Raw genomic sequence first — 22,455 nt, 5'->3', positions numbered from 1 at the left:
GACATGGTTCTTACAGCCCTGAGCCTTAGAAGCCTACCCTTTTATTTGTCAGTATTTTCTATAGTGAATTGTTTATTAAGTGAAGGTTTGTAGAATGAGAGCGTGTCATTGTAGAGCACAGTGATACCTCTATTGCAAAACTTTCACGAGAGACTGACATTTCCAAGACTTTTCTAACCAGTGGTGACATAAATTTAAGATCATCAGGAGATATCCATATCACCTGTTGCAGGGTGCCTGCTGTGGAACGAGCTGATTTGGCACATCTAAAGCCTGAGAAATAGCAAAGATCCTGCAGTGTTACTCCTTTATTCAGAGTCTATAATATTTTTCAACTTTTGCCTGCAGTTTTGAGATCCTGTTTTATGGATGTCCCTTAGACTGTAGAGTATTACACAGATCAACTCAGGCTTGGAAATGTAGGCTTGTTGTGCATATTATAATAGTTGATATTTCTTCTTCATCTGAATGATAATAATTCTTCCAGAACAATTATTGCTAATGATTATAAAGTCTTTAAAGAAATGGTCACTAATGGAGAAAAAATGTTAAAGCATCATTTAACTGTTTTAGAAATGAAGGATCAGCAGTGGGATATTTGTATGCAAAATGTTCAAGTTCTTTCAAAAGGATGCCTGAATCATTCTTTTGAGGGTCCCAAATTCATCACACATATTCATAATATTTTAAAGCTTGTATTTCACTGCATCATTGTTCACAAAGTTGCTGAAGTAAAACAGAAATTAATTATGGCAAATCAGAACTCTGAAACATAAAAGTCTTGGCAGCTGAGGCTAATCTGCTATGCATACCTCTGTGCTTAATGATCACATAGAATAGGTACATTCCAGAATTAAATTTATCTCAGACACTGAAATTCAATTTACAGGGCTTTGGGGCCAGTGATTTGTGGCATTTATAGACCAAATTTGACGTGCTCCTACATCTGTTTTATGACATCCACCTACACATAAATATGTATCAGACATTAAATAGCAAGTAAGAATCAAAAGGCTGCAGTGGCTTGGTTCATTCATTGTCTCAGGGGTTAGCTCACATCTCAGAACTGTGTTGCAGATTGTGTTATGCCAACAAGTGGAACCATAATCCATTGTTTTTTCCAGGATGGATAATATGATTGCACATTGCTGTAAAAAAGAAGAATAAATGCTGAATGCTTTCTGTTTTCACAGCCATCTGTTAGGATATGAAGTTTTAGTAATTATGGAAAAATTAAAAATGAATTATACTGTCATGAAAGTAATCCTTATTACCTGGTTTGCATAATTTTATGTTAAAGAAGATTTTATGTTCAGGAAGCTTCAAGAGCTGCTTCCCTCATTCTTTCTCCAGGTGGCATATCAGGGCACCAAGCATGAGTATATAAGAAGCTGAACTGCATATATTTAGAAAAATACTTTCAGCTTGCATCTTTTCAGAAGGTAGATCAATTATTCCACAAGAATCTGAGTAAGCATAGAATTAAGCAATATATGTAACAAATTAAACATAACCAAAAAGGTCAGCGTTCATCTATCACCAGAAGCCTTAGAAGTGGTCTGCCACACAAGCTTAGCTTACACAGAACTCCCTCTGGGTCTGACTTTTCATTGCTTTACTGTTTTTTAAACTTCATGGTAGTGGGCTGACAGGTTATTGTCAGAATGAGAGAAAGATGGTTATTGTCTCTTTTCCCTTGCCTCAGCAAGCCATAACAAATCCATGTGACTCCCAGCTTTAGTTTAATGATCAATGAACATCAGCCACTACTCATCTTTCAAACATAACTTCTTAATCCCAGTGGACTTAATCAAGCCAAACAAAAGATGCGTGTTGTGGTTCAACAAGATACCTGGGGATAGGAACTCACTGAGAATTATTGGAGAAGTATTTCCTTGTGAGGATGCTGATTCTTGAAAAACAGAACTCTTTGCACATTTTCATCTGCAAGATTTTCAAGTTCAAGATATAATTTCTGGCAAAAATAAAAATAAGATGTCCATGCCCAAAATAACCCTTGGTTTGTACACTTTTTGAAAATGCAAAGCTCATTCAGCAGCAGCCTGTTGCATACCCTGGAGAGCCTATGGATAGAGAGTTGCATGCCTGTCTCCCTTCAGCCAAAACACCATATAGTTGCGAAAGGATAAGAAGTCTGGGGTAGTCTGTGGGCTGTCTTGTGTTCCATACACCAAAGCATTCCTCTCACCTCTTCTTAGGGCCTTCATTTTTTTTCACTTACATATACTAAGAGTAATGCAATGTAGCATTCTAAGTTCTGGGTTTATCCAGGGTCAACTAAGTGCTCTTCAGATTCCATTTTTTGTCAATTTATTGGTTCTGACAGTTCTCTGTAAACTTCCAGATGTTTAGAAATAGTAAAGGTTCTCAATATATTGCCTTTTTCCTGCTCGTCTGACTAAGTAATAGCTTCCATTTTAAATAAGGACATCTGGCAAGGGATTAACCCAAGAGAAATATTTGCCTTCAATATTCTTGGGGTGGGAAGTAGTAAGATACAATATTTTTTAGGAATTCAGCATATTTGCTGTTTAGTTCTTAAACTTTCTGAGTAATTTTTATGGAGAGTCTATGCATGGAGCAAAGCTTTTCATAGTTGGTGCTAGTGGACTTATGTATTCTGGCAGCAGGAGTTGCTCCAGTTAAAAGTGAGTCCAAGTCTGGTATCAGTGGTGATATATAAGTAATAAGCTGCAGTATTTTAAGGAATTCAGTGTATTTGCTGTTCACTTCTTACACTTTCTGGTGACCATTATGTGATTCTCTGAAATCTTACTACCAAATGTCAAGAAAGTCTGATGATAAATTCCTGTATCAAAACTGTGGTCCATGAGGCCTTGGTAAGTGCCCTGCAGAACTGTCCTGAATGTTGGTTTCTCTTGCAAATACAGTGAAGCTTCTGAATTTTTTCTCAACACTGAAGTTTCCTCTCATCCACTGTCCAAAAAGTAATCAGTCTTCTAGGTGATAGGGTGAAGCTGAGAAGCGAAAACAAATGCTGACTGGTGGCCCTAACTATGTCCCAATCCTCTTTGGATAGTGTAGTCTGCAAGCTGCATCTTGCACGGACTTGGCCAGGGGTTGCAGACCACTGCTGTTTCCCCCAAGGGAAGGTGCTGCATGGTGTCTAGAGCTGATCCTTCCAGAGAAATTACCCTCCTGGTACTCTCCTTTGCTCAATTAACATTTGCCATTGTTAATTTTGTGATTTTTTTGCTTCTAAATCCTGTAATGAGGGTGTATGATTAGACAGTATGACAGAGCATGGATCCTTTGTACCATGTATTAACATGTCTTTCCTCCTTCTCCAACCCCGAGCAGCATGCTTGACAGCGCAAGTCGCCTGGATGAAGAGCATAAGCTGATTGCCAGGTATGCAGCAAGGCTGGCAGCAGAAACTTCTTCATCAGTAAGTGTTTTAATTAAAGGAAGGTACTTTCCTTCTGTTGTGTTCCAGGGGCTTGGCAAAATCAGGGGAATTATCTCTGGCAGTCTTAATGATTAATGGATTATTTTTCCCTATCCTTTTCATCAGATGCTGTTATGCTTTAATAATAACACTTTTATGCAGTCCATTTAAACTGAAGAATCCATATACTAATGCACATAATCTGTACGCTAATGCAATGGTACTTTAACAATTACAGCAGAAGGAATCTGATGTCTTGAACTTGAGAAAGACTGGAAAATATTGTGTGGACTAGCTTTGTTAAAGGTTAATGATTTACTGCAATGGAAAAGTGGGGTGGTGAATCCATTTTATTCTTTAGTTCAAATATCACAGCCACTGGGGCCCTAAGTGCTGAGGATATTAAAGAATGATCTTCAGCAGTGTGACCAGAATGACCCCTTGCATTAGCACTGGCTCCCATTTTCATTTCAGAGCAATGATTATTTTGCTCTATGTATCCCAAGACAGAAGGTGATGACAGGCTAAAACCTCACTAACTATATTCTGGAATAAGAAAGAATGAAGCAGGAACCTAATTGAAGTATATAAAATCTTAAATGGCACAAATAAGGTCAGCCTACTCACTTTTTTCCCATCTCAGCACATTTTGTAGAACAAGGAACTGTAAATGATGGTTAAGTGAAAAGCAGCCGGTCTAGAGTGCCAGGAAGCATATTTTCACACTGAGATTTACGCTGCAGGGTCAATCAAAAGGGCGAAATCAAGCATTGCTCTTCATGTAAAAATCTTAAGTCACGTTCATCCCGAGTGAAGGCAGTGAAGATGAATCTGCCGCCCTGTGCAGCCATCTGTCATGGAAGATTTCACAGTACCTGCAGTTGCAGAGGAAGAGAGGGGTGCACAGGTACTCCTGGTCTGCCAGCCCAGCCCAAATCCATCCCTTCCAGAAGCATGACAAAGAATGTTTCAAATTTAAGGCAAGCTGTAGGTGATGGCCCTGTTTCTGAAGGATGGTAATTTTATGGAAACAAGCTTGCCCATTAGCCGTGTCTCTGAGTGGTAGAAACTAGTAGAAGTGAGTTGTATATAACACATCTGTAATATGGGGGAAAACTTAGGAAACAATATATAAGTAGCTTTTGAACAGAGCTGGTTTGAAGGAAAATACTATATTTCTGTCTGCCACCCATCTGTGCTCTTTAAACAAAAGACACAGATGAAAAAGAGAAAATTTCTGTAGAGGCACCGCATTAGGAGCACGGTGGAAATTGTTAAAGCTTTGCTGATGATTATCCTGTTTTTTAAGGAACCAAATGTATTAGTAACATTGGGTGTTCAGGATAAAGTTCCTGGTTCCCTCATATCAGTTGTGACATCCACCAACATGTATCAGTTCTTGTTTAGGCACTGCTCTGCTTCCATGTGGTTGGAGCATTAATGGGAAAATGTACCCATACCACAATAAACAGTAAGTGGTTATAGGCATGCTTCCTTTCCTCACCAACAGTGCTAACAAATGTTATCACTGAGATATATCTTCATCCTTTCTGAGGATCCATTCCTGCAAGGTGCCACCTTCTGGAGGAGGAGATGCCTGGCATCACCTAAAATTGGGCGCTCAAGTTACACTTCACAGAACTCTTATGGTGAGAAACACTGAGATCACAGCATTAACTCAGCAGGGTATTTTTCAGTGCCTGATTTTTTCAAGTTGGAGTTAGAAATAAAGGGATATCTTGGACAGCTGTGAAACACTAAACGCCTTACTCCACGTTGTCACTAATGCAACACTGAAACACAGGAGTGTGAACAAGCAAACCAGCATTTTGTTATTGCTGATGAACTTGAAAAAAGAACATAGTCCAATGAAGCTGTAGTGAGCACTGCCTAGGTTGGTAAATAATTTAATTCCCACTTCATTTTGTTGGGGACAAAATGTTCTACTATACCTGAAGGACTGGGGAGCGAGTTATCAATGGAATGTATAGGAAAACTCAGCCAATTGGGCCATGCAGCCAGACTGAAAACTTCAGTACAGCTTTCAGACTGAAAGTAAAACTGTACTTTCAAGAGAAGGGAGCATCACTGCACTAGAAATATATCCCCTTCTCTTTGGAGAAGAGTGCTGGGTTTTGCTTCATTGTATTCCTCTTGTCTGTAGCATCAAAATTAAATGCCGTATGAGAGCAACTGCCTGCAGCAGTGCCATTGCCATTTATGATTGTTTCAGAGGAAGCTCCTTGAAGAAGCAATGAATGACAGGATGATAAACACTGAGTCTTATTTACTCTAGCACTTACCCTGCTTTTACTAGCAATGGAGCCGTACTTGTGTGAGCACAACATGGATGCTCTTTTTTTAGCGTAGGCAAGCCTGGTACTGCATTTTCTGTAAGCAGATTTCACAGAGCAGATCTGTGTTCAACTCATGGGTGCCTGCTGGCTATTTCTCCATTAATGTCACCTTCTCTTTTACTACAGCAGCAGGGTCAGCAGAGAGGAGCATCAGACATCTCCTTCACCATTGATGCAAACAAGCAACAAAGGCAGCTGATTGCAGAGCTTGAAAATAAAAACCGGTAAGCACCCACAAAGTACTTGGTTTTGTTCAGTCATGTGTATTTTGTTTGGTTGGTTGGTTTACCTTCTACATTTTTTACCACCTGCTTCTGTGCAATGTGCTTATACATGCACATACAACTCCCTCTACAAAAAGCACAGAGCACTAAAAGGTCCGCAGAATATGACAAAGGCTTTGAAATCCACAGCCACCCTGTATTTTAATGAGTGTACTGCTCAATGACATGATACAACCACTGATACTCGACTGTTTGCAGCTGCTGTTTGTTAAGAGTTTTAAAAAAAACCCCGTCCTGTTTCAAAACCAGATTAACTTTGAGTTGGATCCTCTGTAGCACAATAACATGAGATGATAAAAGGATCAGTCACGCTGGTAATGTTATGCTCCCCTGCTTTTATTTGAGAAAAAGATGATTAAAGTTCTTTAGGACACAGTCTGCCCAGGAAAGGTTTGCAGATAGGCTAGCAGCAAGTTAGGCTGCTGATCAAATGAGACACTAGGTATAAGTACAACAAGACTGAGAGAGATTGTCCAGAAGAAACAGGCCAGCCGGCCCAAAAAAGGAATTTCACCTGTTTGTTAGCAGAGGAGAATCTGTCCCTGAGTAAGAGACAGCCTGAAGCTGTGAAATGTGGCAGCAGAGCTCTGCTTTTACTGCCGGACTGTAAAATAGAGGCCAGACCAGACCAGATGGTTTCCTATTCCAAACTCTGCTCTGCCTTCTGTCACCACGTAATGAGCCACCAGCTCCAGTCTCGCTTTGTCTTTCATAGTTTTGAGACTGCCTCCTGACCGTCTGCTATCCAGCACATTCTGAAGAAGAGAAAAAATCCACAAAGGTTTCAACCTTCTGCTGTAAAGCTTTGTATTTCCCTTTCGATAGTGCTCCAGGGCTGGCAAGCCAGCCATTACAAGTCCTATGAAAGGACTTCTCCATGAATTGTTGACTACTCTCAGATCTCTGCTTATACTGAAAGTATTTTTTTAAGTGTGAAGTATTTTCTCTGATACTCGTGAGGGGCTGGATATTATTTTAGATTTTGTGAATTTCATGTGTGCTTGAGATGGTCATAGGGAAGAAATAGAAGGGAGCAATTTAATTAAGCATATTACTATTTAATATCTGCCTCTTGATTTTTGAGAGACTCAAAGAAATACTTTCCTTTGTGGTGAAATCCTAAAAATTTATTCAAAACACCTCCAGAGACTTTTCCAGTGCTGAAGTCTTCTGTTGGTTGAAGCCTGGACATTATATCCACATTAATGAAGAGCTATATACAGTCACACTTGTTTCTCCTCTTGCAATGTCCAGTGAGTTGGTTTTATGGAAAATTATTGACGTTTTGTCTTCTGCTTATTGTCTTCCCTAAGAGAAATCCTACAGGAGATCCAGAGGCTGCGACTTGAACATGAGCAAGCATCTCAGCCCACACCAGAGAAGGCACAACAAAATCCCACCCTCCTTGCAGAGCTCCGGCTCCTGAGGTAAGTCTGCAGCGGTAAAACCTCCAGCAATGGCTGAGGCCAGCCAGTCATTCTCAATAAAAGAAGAAATAAGAGAGAGGCCTGACTTGCAGTTTGGGGGGCTTTTTTAAGTAAATAACACAGTGTGTATTTTATCTCCATTTTTAGTGCAGGCTGTAGTCCTAAAAGTAATTAAGCTTATGCTTTAAGCAGCGTACATGAGGAATCTCACGTATTACTCAACTACATTAAATTAAGCACGTGCATTAGTGTTTGCAGAGTTAGGCCCTTAGGTCATTTGAAATAGGTCTCCACAGCCTTGTCCAAACACCATTAATTATACGGGGAAGAATGTTGTTCTGTCAGAACAAATGCTTCTACAAGGGCTTCTCCTTTGTGCTAAACTAAATACAGAGCTACATGAAAATACAGCCAGAATTAAATGTTACTTTTTGGAAAGTTACCCCATGTGTTGAACTCTAAGGAGAGGTCGTTTCTCTGTGCAGTACAAAACCAGGCTGCAGAATGATCCTCCTTGTCACATGGGAATAGAGGAGCTGTGCCATCTGCAGCAGCTGAAGATTTAGAGGATCATTTCTCCGATTATCCCACCAAGATAAAAACATTAATATGAATGTGTCTCCATGTTAATTAGGATATTGTACATGGATATACTAATTGCCATGTATATCGCATTGAAGAAGAGCAGTTGTCATTGGCCCAGATCCGTAGGCTCCCTGCAAGTCCTGAATTTCATGTTGCGAAAGCCAGACAGAGAATCTTATAAGAACTATTCCAAACACTTCATCTGGATAGAGAATAGACTGTAAACACTCTCTTTCTGCTGAAGCAATGCTAGACTAAATTTTAACCACCTCACTTACAGCAGCTCTCTCGTGAGAAGACTAAAGTACATTTTCAGCCACTTAGCTGCGGCTCACACAAGAAGTATTTTAGTGCTCTGATTCATAACTAGAGGAAATTACTGTAAGAAACTGTGCTAAATTTTTTCTTTACAAATACTGTATAGTTTTGTTATTGAGTTTTCCACACAAAAATATTTTTCTGTTTCACAAATAATTACATTTGCCTTCCAATCTGGAGAGAAATTAACTTCTTCCGTTCTATGAGTGATTTTAGTATGTAATTACTCCTAGGTATCTACAGGCAAGCGACATTCTGTGAGAGATAAAACTGACTGTGATGAAAATGTATACACTACATAAATTGTACCAATAATGTAGCTCCTATGCATCAAGCCTAAAGTCTAAGCAGGCTTAAGAGATTAGCTTTCTGTGTAATTGACAAATAAAATTCATTATCCTTAAAAAAAAATCAAATTATTGTGCGGTGTTATTGGAGTGCCTACTTAATTTTTCCCTCTTTTCCATTTTGTTATACATATTAAAAGCATAATAGCCTTATTTAAATTTCCTGACACAAGATGTCCCTAGGGCAGTGATGCTGAGTTCCTCAATTATGATATCTGATTTAATATGCAGTGCCAGAGTCATGACTTTTAATCTGTGAGTCTGCACTGCTTTGCGTAACTTCTAAAATGTTCACCATTTGAAAGGCAAAAGACTGGCTTTTGATTTACTGTGGAATTTTGATACTACTTCAAATTCCTAGCCAGGATGCCACGAGGCTGTTCTTATCATGTGTAAAACAGCAGGACTCAGAAGAGTTGCACTGATTTGTGTCTCTTACCCCACAGATTCTGGAGGTGTGAAGCAATTAGGGCAGTAGGACAATTTAGTTCATATAGTATTAAGAAATGCCAGAATCTGTAAATTATGTTGTAGGTGCCTGTCCCAACATTTTTCCACTAGCTACTGTAGTGCTGTGGACTCACTGAAATGAAGTTCTGAACACAGAGCATTCCTTCACTTTACCAGTGCTGTCTTGGAGACAGGTTGGAAAGCCCATTACTTACAAGAGCTTTGTCTGGAGTACAGCAGGAGAAACACCTCAGAGGAGCAGCCTGTACATTGCACGCTGCTTAAAATCCTCTCTCCCTGTAGAAAGAATCTAAATCCCAGCAGAGGTCCGTGCTAGGACCTGCCACTTCAAATTACATGGATAGGGTGTCTTATTTTTATTAGCAGTTTCTTAAACTCTGTTGCCTTTGTACAGTTCATAGTATTTCCAACTACTATTTTCCTGGAAAAGAAAGCAGCACAGACAATTTGTAGCAGATTAATCCTGCAGACGAGTAAATACAACCTGTCAGCATTACTATCGGATCTTATTACATCGGTGAGAGAGAGCACACGTGAGCAATCCTGTAGAAATCAGTGTTCTTTATATCAGTAACTGCTCATGCAACTTAGAAAGAAGGCTCAAAATAAGGGTTTTGTATTGTCCTAGTTATAGGAAATGTACTTAGTCTTATTGACTCTGGTGCTTTTACATTTAGGATTAAATTGCCACGTTTTACATGTACTACAGAGGGTTAATGACACAGTGGTTGTATATTATTTGCAACACAGTAGTACATAAAATATTCCTAATATGTACATTTTTCAACAGTAATGTTGTTAATTATGTCACAGCTTTGAGGAGGCAACAGTTTTGTTTCATATTTACATGGAGAACTCTCACACAATTCAGTGATTTAACATGCGTCAGTGCTGAACCCCCATCCCATGCAGTGGAGCTCTGCAGAATCAAAGCTGTTCCCATTTATGTGGGCACAAACTGGCTCTCACACTGGGAGTGGCTCAGCACTGGACTGCGAGTCCAAAGAGCTGCTTTCAAGCAGTTGTATCTCCACTATGTGATAGTCTCATTCTTACTTTCAGAAAAAAATAGAAACAAAAGCAAATCGCCATGGTTTTCTGGCTGAATTTCTGAACTATCTTAGCTTCTCTCATATCTCACTCAGTTCAGTGCCACTGCTGTAATATCCTGTCCTTTAGGGCATGGTTTTAATTTCTCCTGTTGGCTAGTGAGGTTATTGACTAGAGAGATCCAAAGACAAACACTGCCAGACATTCCCACAAGGGAATGTAATACAAATTTGTTTGAACCTCATTTGTTCTTTGGAGAAGGGTCTGTGTCAGTGTCTTTTTCCTAATCACTGTATTGAGTCCCATGAATATTTTCAGTATAAGATAACTCCCTAGCTTTCCTGTAGCCTCGTTTCTAAGCATTATTGCTGAATTCATACCCTGTGTTTGCTTTTTGCAGTCTGTGGACATATACATCATAGTTGGGCTGGGGAAACAATGCAATTAGAAGCTGCTGACTCTGTGAGGGGTAAACTTTGATTGTATCTACTTATCTAGACAGCGGAAGGATGAGCTGGAACAGAGGATGTCTGCTCTCCAGGAAAGCCGGAGGGAGCTTATGGTTCAGTTAGAAGGCCTCATGAAACTGCTGAAGGTAAGGAGCTCTGCTTGATACTACCAAGGAGAAAAGTCAGAGTGAGGCAAGAGAAGAGAGGGAGGAAAGATGACCACAGAATTCTTCAGAACTTGAAGAACTATTTCCACCCTTAAAACTTGTCTTTGTTTCCAGCTCTTTCTGGTTTTTTGCTTTGGTCTTTCGATTCAAGATTTTTGAATTATGTTGTTCCTGCAATAACTCCAGATCATCACTGTCACCTACTGCTAAGTGGATGGAACATTAGAGACAGATCCAAATTATTGAGGAATTAATACAATACTTCCAAGAATATTACAGCATAATGCAACACAGTCCTATTTTGCTCATTTTCAGAAGGATCTGGCTGCACCTCCAGATTTCAGGCTAGCAATCTCTGGATCAGCCATTCAATAATGTCCAAAGACATAATATGTTGTGGTTCCGTTTCAGGTGTTTTTAGAGCTTTCTCTGTTGAGGACATCAAATACAAAACAAAAGAATGAGAAAACAAACAATACAACACATAAAATGAGATAATTAATAACTGAACAAAACCAGCTCAGTACTGTATACTGTTATCTACTCCAACTGACAGTACAGAATTGTTTTCACTAATTCCTTGCCCCTTCAGTTGCTAGTTCTGTCAGACGTGTCATTGGAGAAACACATCTAACTCTTTGATCTTTGAGATGCTTCTCCTACAACATTTGGTCATGTTCATAAATGCAGAAACAAGCCCTTGTAAAACAGAGGAAACATGCCTCAACAAAGTATCTCAGTTAAAAATGAAGATACTAGAAAGTATGCCCATTCTTAAGACAGACTAGGGTAGGATAGAATAGGTATTTGTATTTGCAGAGTCCAGCCTTATTTTACCTGATGCCCCTCAGGACAGAGGATGCTAGAAATTCGCATTGGATAAAAGAGCTCTGACTAGCATAAGAGTCTCTTTTGTTGTTGGCCATTTCTGAAAATGAATGCAAATATGGATCCGTTAAAAGCAAAAGGAATTTCACTGAAATCCATTTAGCAACATGTATTTGCATCAAAGGAAGAGTTTGACCCCTTATGCCATTTGCAACTCCTCAGGCACAGATTTCTGCAGCCACGATGCAGGACTTGGTGGCACCTGAGCAGCAGAGCCAACCAAGTAGCCAGCAGATTTTGAGAGCTGGGAGCAGACAGGATACTTTTCACTCTACCTATGAAATGCTGCAGGATTACAACTGCTAGAACTGGCAGTCAGGGCTGCCTGCCTGTCATTGCACTGCCTGAACCAGGAGAATTTGGTATAGGAAACGAAGGTAGCTTTCTGCATGCTTTGCAGTGTTCTGGTGTTTCTAGGTGTGCAGAGGTGGGATCATAACCTTGTCACATACCTTCAACTATCTCGACTATAGCTTTAACCTTGTACTCCAAATTTGGCTTTGTTTTCTGTTCTTGGCTTAAATCCTGGCTAACCTCACATGCTGATCCTCTTTTTCTCTAGGAAGAAGAATTGAAACAGGTAGTAAGTTACCAATAATGGAGGCTTCACTAACTCCTACATATGATTGTGTTCCTGTGATTCATTTTACTTCCCTTGCTTGAAATGCGTGTGTCTTCTTTTGACTGAAATTAACATTTTGCAATTCTTTCACACATTTTTTTCAAGTGTCTTGGAGCAATTTTCACAGTTAAACCTCTTAGCCCTCTAGAAAGTGAGTCATACCTGCAAGCAGCCTTGATCTTTTTCTCACTCTTCTAAATAAGAACAACTAAGATATGGAAACCATTACCCAAATGTAGTGAAACCAACCTAGAATATGAATTAAAGAAGACTTCTACCACAGATAGTGTTTTGAAAATAAAATAAGAGGTTTGGAACTTTAAGAAAAATACAACTGAATTTAAATTAGATAAGGACAATGAGTTTGAAATCCCACTTTATCCAGAAAAAGTCAGGGTATTGTGTGCCCATCTTTTAAACCTGGCAGTGATACTGAAAGTCCTGTGAGTCCTCAGGAGAATAATGTTGTTTCTAAATTGCTTCTGCAAGCTAGATCAAAAATGGCCAGTATTGCTAGATCAAAAAGAGCGAGTATTTATATTACTAATGGTAAACCTTAGAAGATGTAATCGTTCAATTGCTTTTTGGTGTTGAAATGGGTCCTGGAAAGATATTACACAAAAAGCCCTCACTTTTCAGACAGCAGTGTGATTTATGAGTCCAATAAAAAATGTTTGTTTCTAACAAAATATGCTTCTGCTTTCATCAGCGGAAGCACAGTCACAAGTGTGGTGTGTTTGGTCTGGTAGAACGTGCAGAGTTTGCAGGTAATGCTCACCTTCGTAAAGGTAACATTTTGGCTAGTTTTTGTAGACCATCCATCTGTTGCACTGAAAGGAAAATACCTGAGCAAACATCATCTCTGTGCAAGGGCCATCTTTTTGATTCTGCATAACAGTATTAAAATATCTTCCATTCACCAAAGAAAAGTTTCCAATGTGACAAGAGTTTCCCTATCATATAAAATGCTCACTGGACAGTGTAAGTGAAAGCACGTTTTCAGGCTATTATGATTTTTTTCTTCTGAGAGTAATAGCCGCACTGAATACCAGATGATGATGCTAAGGAATTACTCTCACATTTTCCACGAAATGATCCTCATTACACTATGCCATTTCATGATCTGTTGAGAGAAACAGGATTAAATTAATTTCTGGAGGAATTCAATTGGAATGAGCAGCCTGGTAATTCATCTAATGCTTATGAACTTTCTATTTCTCTGCCGCCCTTCCTTGAGAAAGGATAATGAGTGCTTCACATCTGTGTCATTTGATGAGGCTGTGAGATAGGCTTTCCCCATATGTCATCCCAGTTCAGTTCCGGCAGAGGGAGCAGTGGGCTAAAGCTCCTGAAAATCCAGTTTTCACTTCCAGCATTTTATCCTAAGCATCCATAGCATTTTGATAGTGGGAAATCTTTTCTTGTCTAGCAAGAGTTAAAATACATAGCAAGTTGACTAGGGATGGCGAGTTAAATATAAATGCATGGAAGTTTTCCTAGAAGGCATGAGAACTTTCAGAGCTGCACATAAATACAACATAAAAGCTGAAGCCATCTGCGTATCTGTGGTGGCTGTGGTAGCTCCTTTTTCAGCATGCCTTGGTCTTCAGCTGGTGGGGCTTCCGAGGTTTGGAAGCAATTTGGTGCTCAATTTCTCTGCTGACATTACCAAGATGTCCCTACTGATTATCATAGCAGGTTTCAGGCCGTTAGCTCTAGCCCGTGAAAACCTGCTTTTCTGCTGGCAATCACTAAGCAGGAATCCAGTCCTAATAGCACTGTATTTTCACAAACCTGGGCTGAAGTGGATCTAAATGTGTAAAATATAATTGAACTGTTCACCTCTCTGAAATCAGGCCTTTCCTAGTGTCCTTCTATTTCAATTTGCTGTTCATCAGCTCTGTCTGATACTGCCCAAATAGTATAAAAAGAGAGGAGTTTTTTGCTGGACAGGGGCCTCCCAAAGGCTTCGTCTCCCTGTGCTTCCCAACAGCTTGTCCCAACACCAAAAGCTACAGGTAAGAGAGCACTGTTTATCATAAATGCAAGATGTCTGTCATAGCTGCAAAGCAGACCCAAGGATAAGCACTGGTGTGCAGCAGCTTTTACATTTTCTCTTGTGGGAAAATTCCAATGAAGAAGTACTGGCAGGCATCTGTTATTTTTAGTAAATAAAATGCCTGTTCTGAAGTTCATTCCTTAAATGTGACTTGACTATAGGAAGCAAATTTTGTCCATTTTTTTCCTATCTTCTTTGAAAGTTCCCACTGTTGTTGCTGTTCCCCAGAACCAAGATCAAAAGCAAAAGGGAGCTGTGGAAGAGGGGCAAGCCAAAGAGGAGCTGGGAACCAGAAATTCTCTTGCAAATTTCCTGCCTCTGGAGGACTAGAGATCTGCATTTCCACTGCAGTGGATACAGATGATTCCAGAAACAGGAGAGCATCTGGCCCTTATATATTCAACTTTCCTTTCATCCATCATTTAAATGTTCTAAAACTGATCATTAAAGGAATTATAAGTATTAAAACCTCCATTCTCCCATCAGTAATGTGCTTATTGCTCATAAACCTAATTTGCCCTTGATGTCTCTCTAGTGATGTCTCTCAGAAAGGGGTGGTAGGAGAAAAGAACAAATAGCTTAGTATTCCAATACATTATTTATGGTCTGGGGCAGGAATTCATAAAAATCTCAAGGGCAATGCTGCACTCCTCCTGCAATGGGCTGCTATTGTCTCTTCTTAGAACATATTTGCCAAACCGTATCAGGGCTGCAGTGGCAGCCCTACAGAAGTCAGAATAGATGGCATGGGAAAAGATAAAGAAATCCTTTCTGAATTCTGAAAATAAAACCAGAGGGAGGGAAACACCAGCCCTCAGGTTACCTTTCACTGTAAACAACCTTGCAGTGGTTCCCGTCTAGCAGCACTTGAGCCACCTGCGTCCTAGGCATCTACCAAACACAAGTTTTCTGTCAAAAGCCAGATGCAGTTTGGTGTGGGTTCCCTCATTTGATTTTTCTTACACGGATACATGTGCCCAGAGGTTTTGAAACAGTGAGTGAAAAGGGCACTGTGTCTCTTCATCACTCACTCAGCCTCATTTGTAAAAATTGCTGTTTTCTAAAGTCTTGAATTTCAGCTGATACTAACTGTGAGATGCTACCAGCATGGCATTTTATATGACTGGTGTTAAAACATTTTCATTTCTAGCAGCTGAACCTATAGCAGGAGTTTATATGGCCCTATCCCCACAGTGTTTTGGGAATCCCAGAGTATATCCTGTACAGAGAAGAAGTTAATAGTGTATGTTTTAATAGTAGCTTAAAATAGTTCTCTAGCTCCAAATAAAAAGCATAAAGCTCTATTATTCATCACTAGTGTCACACTTTATTTGACTGAGAGGTTGTACGTACTGTGAACTTCTCCTACAGGGAGGTGGAGGGCAGGGCTGTAATCAGCTCTCACTGCAGTGCTCTGATGAAAGAGGCTGCTTCAGTCCCTTGCCCAGGCTGAAAGCCGTGTCCATGCCAGCATCTTTCCCCTTCTCACAACCTGAATGGGTTATGTTTTATCAAACATGCATGCAAACTGGGGGACTGAGAGAGGGAAGAGGGCAGAGAGAATATCTGTCCTTTGGTGTTTATTAACTTGGATTTTTTTTCATTTAGCTGCCTGACATTTTCCCATGCTTAAAGGAAGTCAGATCTTGACTCATATTTTCCTACTTACTATTTTTCTACATGGAAGCATTGCTGTCTGCTAACAACTGACTTCAGTCTTTCTTTTAGCAAAATTAACATAACCCGACTTATCTACAAACAGCATGATTGCTTTAAGCTGAGGGATCGGGGACAAGGACAGCAGGTGAGGGCTCTTGCAAAGACCTGTTTAACCCCTTGTGATTGTTTTGCAGACCCAAGGGGCAGGCTCGCCCCGTTCCTCACCCAGCCACACTATCAGTCGACCGATTCCAATGCCCATCAGGTCTGCTTCTGCCTGCTCCACCCCAACCCACGCACCTCAGGACTCTCTGACCGGAGTGGGAGGAGATGTGCAGGAAGCCTTTGCACAAAGTAAGTCTCATTAATAGCTTGTCTGAGGTACTTGGAGACTGTTTGGAGAATCATTATTTCTTGTGGTTAATGACTGAGTGAGCTTCAGCTTCTGAGTTGTGTGCAATAAAAAAACAAACACACAAAAAAATCTGCAACAGCTGTGCCTGGCCATAGAAAATCAACTTTGTCAGCCATCAGACTTTGCTGTCAAAGTGAGCAGGTAAGCAGAAACTGGACAATGATGCCAATTAATGGATTTTGTGGTAAGAGGGAATTAGAGCAGTTATTGGTCTTCTGTTACCCACAAGAGGAATTCCTGTTGACTTCAGGAAGGCATTGTCAGTGTGTTTGGTTTTAAGGGAAGACTTTACTAGGAATAGGTGATACAATCATCAAATTAGTTCAGATGGAAAGGGCTGTTGTCAATCACCGTGTCCTTCTGCTCCGAGAAAGAGGGCTTTCAAGTGAGATCAGACCTCTTAACCAGTTGAGTTCTGGTGGCTCCTGGCACACTTTTTCCGCAGCCTCTGTTCGAATGTTTGACCATGCTCACTGTGTAAATTTTTGTCTTTGTATCTAACTGGAACATCCCTTTATGCAATTGGTGTCTGTTGTCCCTTGTCCTTTTGCTTTAGGCCTCTGAGAAGGGTCCAGTTAGACTAGGTGGGAATCGAGTTTGTAAGTCCAGGCGAACTCTTCCTTTGCATCTAGAAAACTGCCATAGACTGCACTGTTTCTCACTCCTCTTTCCACTCTTTTATCCAATAACAATAAATTTTAAACTGTTTTGAATTTCTAAGGGCACAGATTAGATGATTGTGTTGAATACTAAAGAAGTAAGTAGTCTGCGTGATCTAAATGAAGAAATATCCCTTCTTTTTCTAATCTGCTCTCTCTTAAAATATTTACATTACTACAGTTCTTTTATTTGAATACATTTTTCCCTGGTACAAATCAAATGTAAGTGGAGCTCTGGAGTTCCTCTGCTGCAGTGGGTGCATATTTGTGGCCCAGTTCAGCGTTCTCATGCACCTTTCCCCTTGGCACTTGTGTCTGTGTGTATCTTACGACAAGGTTGACTTCATAATGCAATCAAGAACTTTCTGTTAAAGCACTAGTCAATTCATGTATTGAACATGTTTTACCAAGGCATAATTCCTAGTCCCAACTTAACAAGTTGCCGGATGTCTCAGTTTCTGTGGGAAAAGAAACAGGCAAGATGTGTTTTTCTTCTTTCTGCTGTAAAAAAAATCTACAGACAAAAATAGGAGGCACTAACCCCTATGTTGTTATATGACAGTTTATTCCAGTAAGATAATGTAGTGGACACAATAAAATATACGTAAATAATACTAAGGCTGCCTAAAGCAAATGCTTTTTTAAGTATATAAATCTGTTCAAGAGAAAAAGCAATATAAAAAGGTAAGAGATCATGTTTAAAAACTGCTGCATTAGATAAATATCTGGCTTTATGTCATTATTTTCTGTGTTCTCTAGATGAGAAGGTCAAAGCCAAAGAACTTGAAGCCAGCTGTTCTGTCACATCTTGACATACAACTTTGTTAGGGGGAGATGGGCTGAGATTTTATGGCTCCATTCTGTGCTACAGAAATGGGGATCTGCCTACATATACACAATGCAGACATGCCATGGTTAAAGCATGACTTCTCTTGTGGTTTTTTTTTATCTTCCATAGTGTTTGCAATAGTTCTGAGATACAAAATTGACAAGACTTTAGAAAGGGAATGGCTATCTGAGTGTGTGTATGTAAGTGAAAGATTAACTAATCTACGTTCCAGTAACCATTTGCTAATGAATACATTAAAAAGAAAATCTTTAGGATTTTGGGAAATTTTTTGAATGTATTCTCTTACATTCAGCCGGTTTTGAAGAATCTACAGCGGTCAAATCCTGCCAATTCCTGTGAATAATCCAGTCTGGAAGATTAGAGATTCTGTGGGATGTATTGATTACTCAGCTACAATACGAGCTGTGTTTGGGATTTTGGGGGAGTTAAGCACACGTTGCCCACAGCCTGCTCCACAGCCTGCTCCTAGGAAAGGAGTGTTTCATGCAGCTCACAAGGATCTTTCATGATTGATGGTTAAGGGAATGTTGCCAGGTTCTGCAGGGAAGCACTTCTAGATCCATTATTAGAAAGAGTTTAAAAGCAGCCTCGGGCTGTTTAGAGAGGCAGTGGTGCTTCCTTTATTAAAAAAAAAAATAAATAAATAAAGAGAGAGAAAGTGAGAAAGTAAATTATGGAATATACAAGGAAGTCCTTGAGCTACAGGAGAGGCTGGGAGGGCACGAATATAAAAAATCCATATCAGTTTTGATGAGGTCAAGTGTGTTTCTTCAACATTTGCCATAATTATCTGGCAAATACCTAGCAATAATGATGTCATTAAACAGAGCTGTGGGAACTTAGAGAAAACATTTTATTTCTTCCCTCCTCCCCCACAGGCATTTTAAATGAGTTCATGCTGGATTTAATCTTCCAGGCCTGGTCTGCTGGTGTCACCACACAAATGCAACCTTGATGGCAATGAATAATCTCCATATATCTGGCATTGTGATTAAATGAAGCATGAGGGCAGGCTTCTGCTCTTGCATGCAGCATAAGTAAATGAGACCATTCTGCAGAGAACTCTTCTGCACGCGTCCCTTGTAAAGACTTTGATACCCTGAATTATCACAATGGCAGCTTACAGCAGGGTTAAAACTGCTTTCAAGAGGAAACATATGTCTTGTGAAGAATATTAACACTGTTGCGTCTGTCTCTTGCTTCAGGTGCAAGACGAAACTTAAGAAACGATTTGCTGGTAGCAGCAGATTCAATCACCAACACCATGTCTTCTTTGGTAAAAGAATTAAATTCTGGTGAGTAAGGCTGACAAAGGTGGATAGTCGCTACATTGACGTTTCACATTTGAAAAAAATGGAAGGTGGGAAAATATAAACAAAAAGAAAGCAGTGTAATGTATCCTCAAAGCTTTTTGTGCTTTTAGAAAAAATCCCTAAATAACAGCTCCAGGAATACAGCAGTTCTGAAGGCCATGGACATAGGCATGCACCTGCATACACTGAAAATTTTGTGAAGTTTGTTTGTGATTCCACGTGGAGGGTCATTTTCCTGTTCAGAAATTTTATTCAGTGCAGAACATATAGGACCTGTTGTAAAATGCAGTCTGTAGTAGTCTTATAAAAATATCCTACCTAGTAACCAAGAAAAACAAAAGCTTTCCTATTCTGTCCCACCACAAGAAGAAAATTATTAGCTATTAGCTCTGCAGATATATTTAGAATTAGATACTGTTATTCATTATGAGGAGATGGCATTCCAAGTTTGAAAGGCAGAGAGAGTCTTGGAGAAATAAGCAAGTATACTTACTCTTGTGAAAGTTAAATGGAACCACGTGTCACCTTTTGCTTCACAGAAGTGGGCAGCGAGACAGAAAGCAATGTGGATTCCGAATTTGGACGAACTCATTTTGATGACCTTGTTCCATCCCCAACATCTGAGAAGGCTTTCCTTGCTCAGATCCATGCCCGGAAGCCAGGGTACATCCACAGTGCTGCTGCCACCGGCTCCATCCGCAGTGACATGTGGGTACCTACTCAATTCACCTTCTTAATCTTACTGTTTTTCCTGTTGAAAACAAAAAGCATGTAATATTTTCTCTCTCACTTAACTATTTCATTACCAAAAAAAATGCCTAAATCCAGGTGGGGGCAGCTTCATAGTTAGGTGGTAGTGAGCGCTGTAAACAAGCCAGAACTTAGGTTCCCCTCAGTAGTGAGCTGTCTCACATCCAGCCTGGTAAACTCAGGCAGCCTGGAGGCTGTGGGACAGCTGTGGTCCCTAGTACACCCTGCAGTCCTGTTCCCTGCTTAGCCATACCAAGTGGCCTGTAGGAACAAATGAGAAAAAGAAGTTTTTAAGTGGAAAAGAATGCTTTTTATTGATCAACTCAATTGATCAACAAAACAATTTATTTTGAGAACATAAATCTCCCTGTCAAAGACAATAGGCATCTTTCCAGTTATTTCCAGTTCAAACTCTTTGTGTCAAGTTATTGAGAACTTTGGTTACACATTTCTGTAGGGCTGTACCTCCAAAATGCCTTGAGCAGAGTATGGTCTTTGGTCTATCTACTTCATCAATACCAGACTACTGGAAATAGCCGAAGTGTTTTCCACTGCCAGGGAAGTACTAACAGAGCATGTGGTTGGACTAAAAGTATCCCGCGGTCCTCATAGCTTGCAATAAAGGAAAGTTTTAGTGACTCTGAATGTCATTCATCTCAGGAGGCTATTTATTAATAATTGTCTTTAGGGTTACAGAAGATGGAGACCCCTATGTCAGAGCAGATGATGAAAATTATGAGAATGACTCTGTCCGCCAGCTGGAGAATGAACTGAAAATGGAGGAGTACCTGAAGCAGAAGCTGCAGGATGAGGCGTACCAGGTGGGAAAAGGACACAAACCACCCATACATCTCCATAAGTGAGGAAGATAATGCTCCAGATCTGCCCAGTGTACTTCTTAACCTGTCCTGGGCCCTGCGACGTGATTTCTTCTCAGTTACTAGGACAGCCACATTCCAAAAACTGCTCTTGTTCTCTTCCACACACACACATGCATCAAGCCTTTGTAAATATCCAGGAAGACCACACTGCCTGAGGCACACAACAGTAGTCCTTAAGCTTACTAGGTCATCAGGTGGGACAGAATTGAGATTGTCCTCTCCCAGTGCCTACCAGGTCGCTTAGACCTCATTCCCCTGCACCACAGAGACTGGTTAGTGATGTCAAGCTGAATTCTTGCTTAGATTTAGATTTTTTTTTTTCTCCAGTAGCAAAAAACATTCATAATGGTTTCTACAGTGTGAACTGAAGTTCAAGTGCAGTCTGTGTGTTATTGTTATTGTCAGAATCTGGAAGGGGAGGAAAGGGTCCGAAATTAGTTGCATCCCAGAGGATTGAGTATTCAACAAGCATCTAGTATAGACATTCCTATAGATTTGTCATTAAGCAACCACTGAGTGTCACGCCCTGGACCCACAAGCCACAAGCTTGTGTCAAAGCCTGACTGGGGGGAGGTTTGTTTATCTGTGCAGTGATCTGGAGGCCAACAAGGTCACTCTCAGGGTGAAAATCAAAAGCAGTGTTTATTCTGGCTCTGACAAACATAAACAGGTCAAAACACTTGGGCGCACAGCCGAGACATGGGGGTGCAACTTCCTAAAGTTACAGGAACAAATCGCAACCTGTTTAGATCACAATCTGGTCCCTGAACACAACCAAGGCCACTCGGATCCGATCTTCTTCTTTAACAGGAGAGAGACAGAGAGAAAGAGAAAGAGAGAGAGAAAAAGGGAAAAGGAAAGAAATCACCACATCAATGGGCAGCAGCAGTTCCTCGGGAACAGGTGATCACTGTAACAGCTTCTTCCGGGCCACATGGTCCAGGCTGCTCCAATCGAAGTGATGGGCGAGAGAGAGCATGAGAGACAGCACGAGGAGTGAGAGTGCAGAGCCACCCATGTCACTCCTTGCAGGTTCTTTTATAAGGCCCACCTGACCCCCATCAGCATATGTTGGGATGGTCTTGTCCCATGTCTTTCGGGAGGGTCTGGCACAGGCAGTCCAGCGGGTGGAAGAAGGTGGGGGGGGGGCAAGGCAGAACCCACCGCTGCATCACCTCCCCCTGTAGCAGCAGCTCCAGACCTTGAGCTCAGTCTGGCAAGGGGGAGCAATGCTTACTCCTGCATCTCCCCTCTATTGAACCCAGCGTCACAGACGAGGTCTTCAGGCGATATCCCAAGCTCCGTCCATGGGAAGCTCTGCTGCTGCACCACCTCCACTATTCATTGCTGGCATCCCAAAACAAACACACAAATGGGCAGCCTTCAGACAAAATGTTTAAGGCAAAGAAAGAAGCAAAGTTGGGCTTTACATTCCACCCCACGACTTAAACAGTTGTCACAGAACTCAAATCCA

The 22,455-nt window shown here is 40.6% G+C and overlaps 1 protein-coding gene across 21 annotated transcripts in view; it reads left to right on the top strand.

Moving 5' to 3' along the window:
• The window catches only part of DTNA (dystrobrevin alpha), a 234,136-nt gene that overhangs the window by 198,689 nt on the left and 12,992 nt on the right, over positions 1–22,455 (top strand). For 8 of the 21 annotated variants that reach the window (XM_054057196.1, XM_054057194.1, XM_054057195.1 and 5 more), the window contains 9 exons: positions 3,343–3,430; positions 5,914–6,011; positions 7,385–7,498; positions 10,768–10,864; positions 12,336–12,356; positions 16,308–16,467; positions 19,243–19,332; positions 19,890–20,058; positions 20,789–20,921. In XM_054057196.1, coding sequence (XP_053913171.1) covers positions 3,343–3,430; positions 5,914–6,011; positions 7,385–7,498; positions 10,768–10,864; positions 12,336–12,356; positions 16,308–16,467; positions 19,243–19,332; positions 19,890–20,058; positions 20,789–20,921 — 970 coding nt within the window. The remainder of the gene's footprint in view (positions 1–3,342; positions 3,431–5,913; positions 6,012–7,384; positions 7,499–10,767; positions 10,865–12,335; positions 12,357–16,307; positions 16,468–19,242; positions 19,333–19,889; positions 20,059–20,788; positions 20,922–22,455) is intronic. The other 13 variants (XM_054057212.1, XM_054057214.1, XM_054057198.1 and 10 more) reach the window with 4 other exon arrangements.

The sequence above is a fragment of the Cuculus canorus genome, chromosome 2 (assembly GCF_017976375.1).
Source record: "Cuculus canorus isolate bCucCan1 chromosome 2, bCucCan1.pri, whole genome shotgun sequence".
NCBI classification, from domain to species: Eukaryota; Metazoa; Chordata; class Aves; order Cuculiformes; family Cuculidae; genus Cuculus; species Cuculus canorus.
Note: the sequence above shows the minus strand (reverse complement) of the source record. Positions and strands in the feature narration are given on the sequence as shown.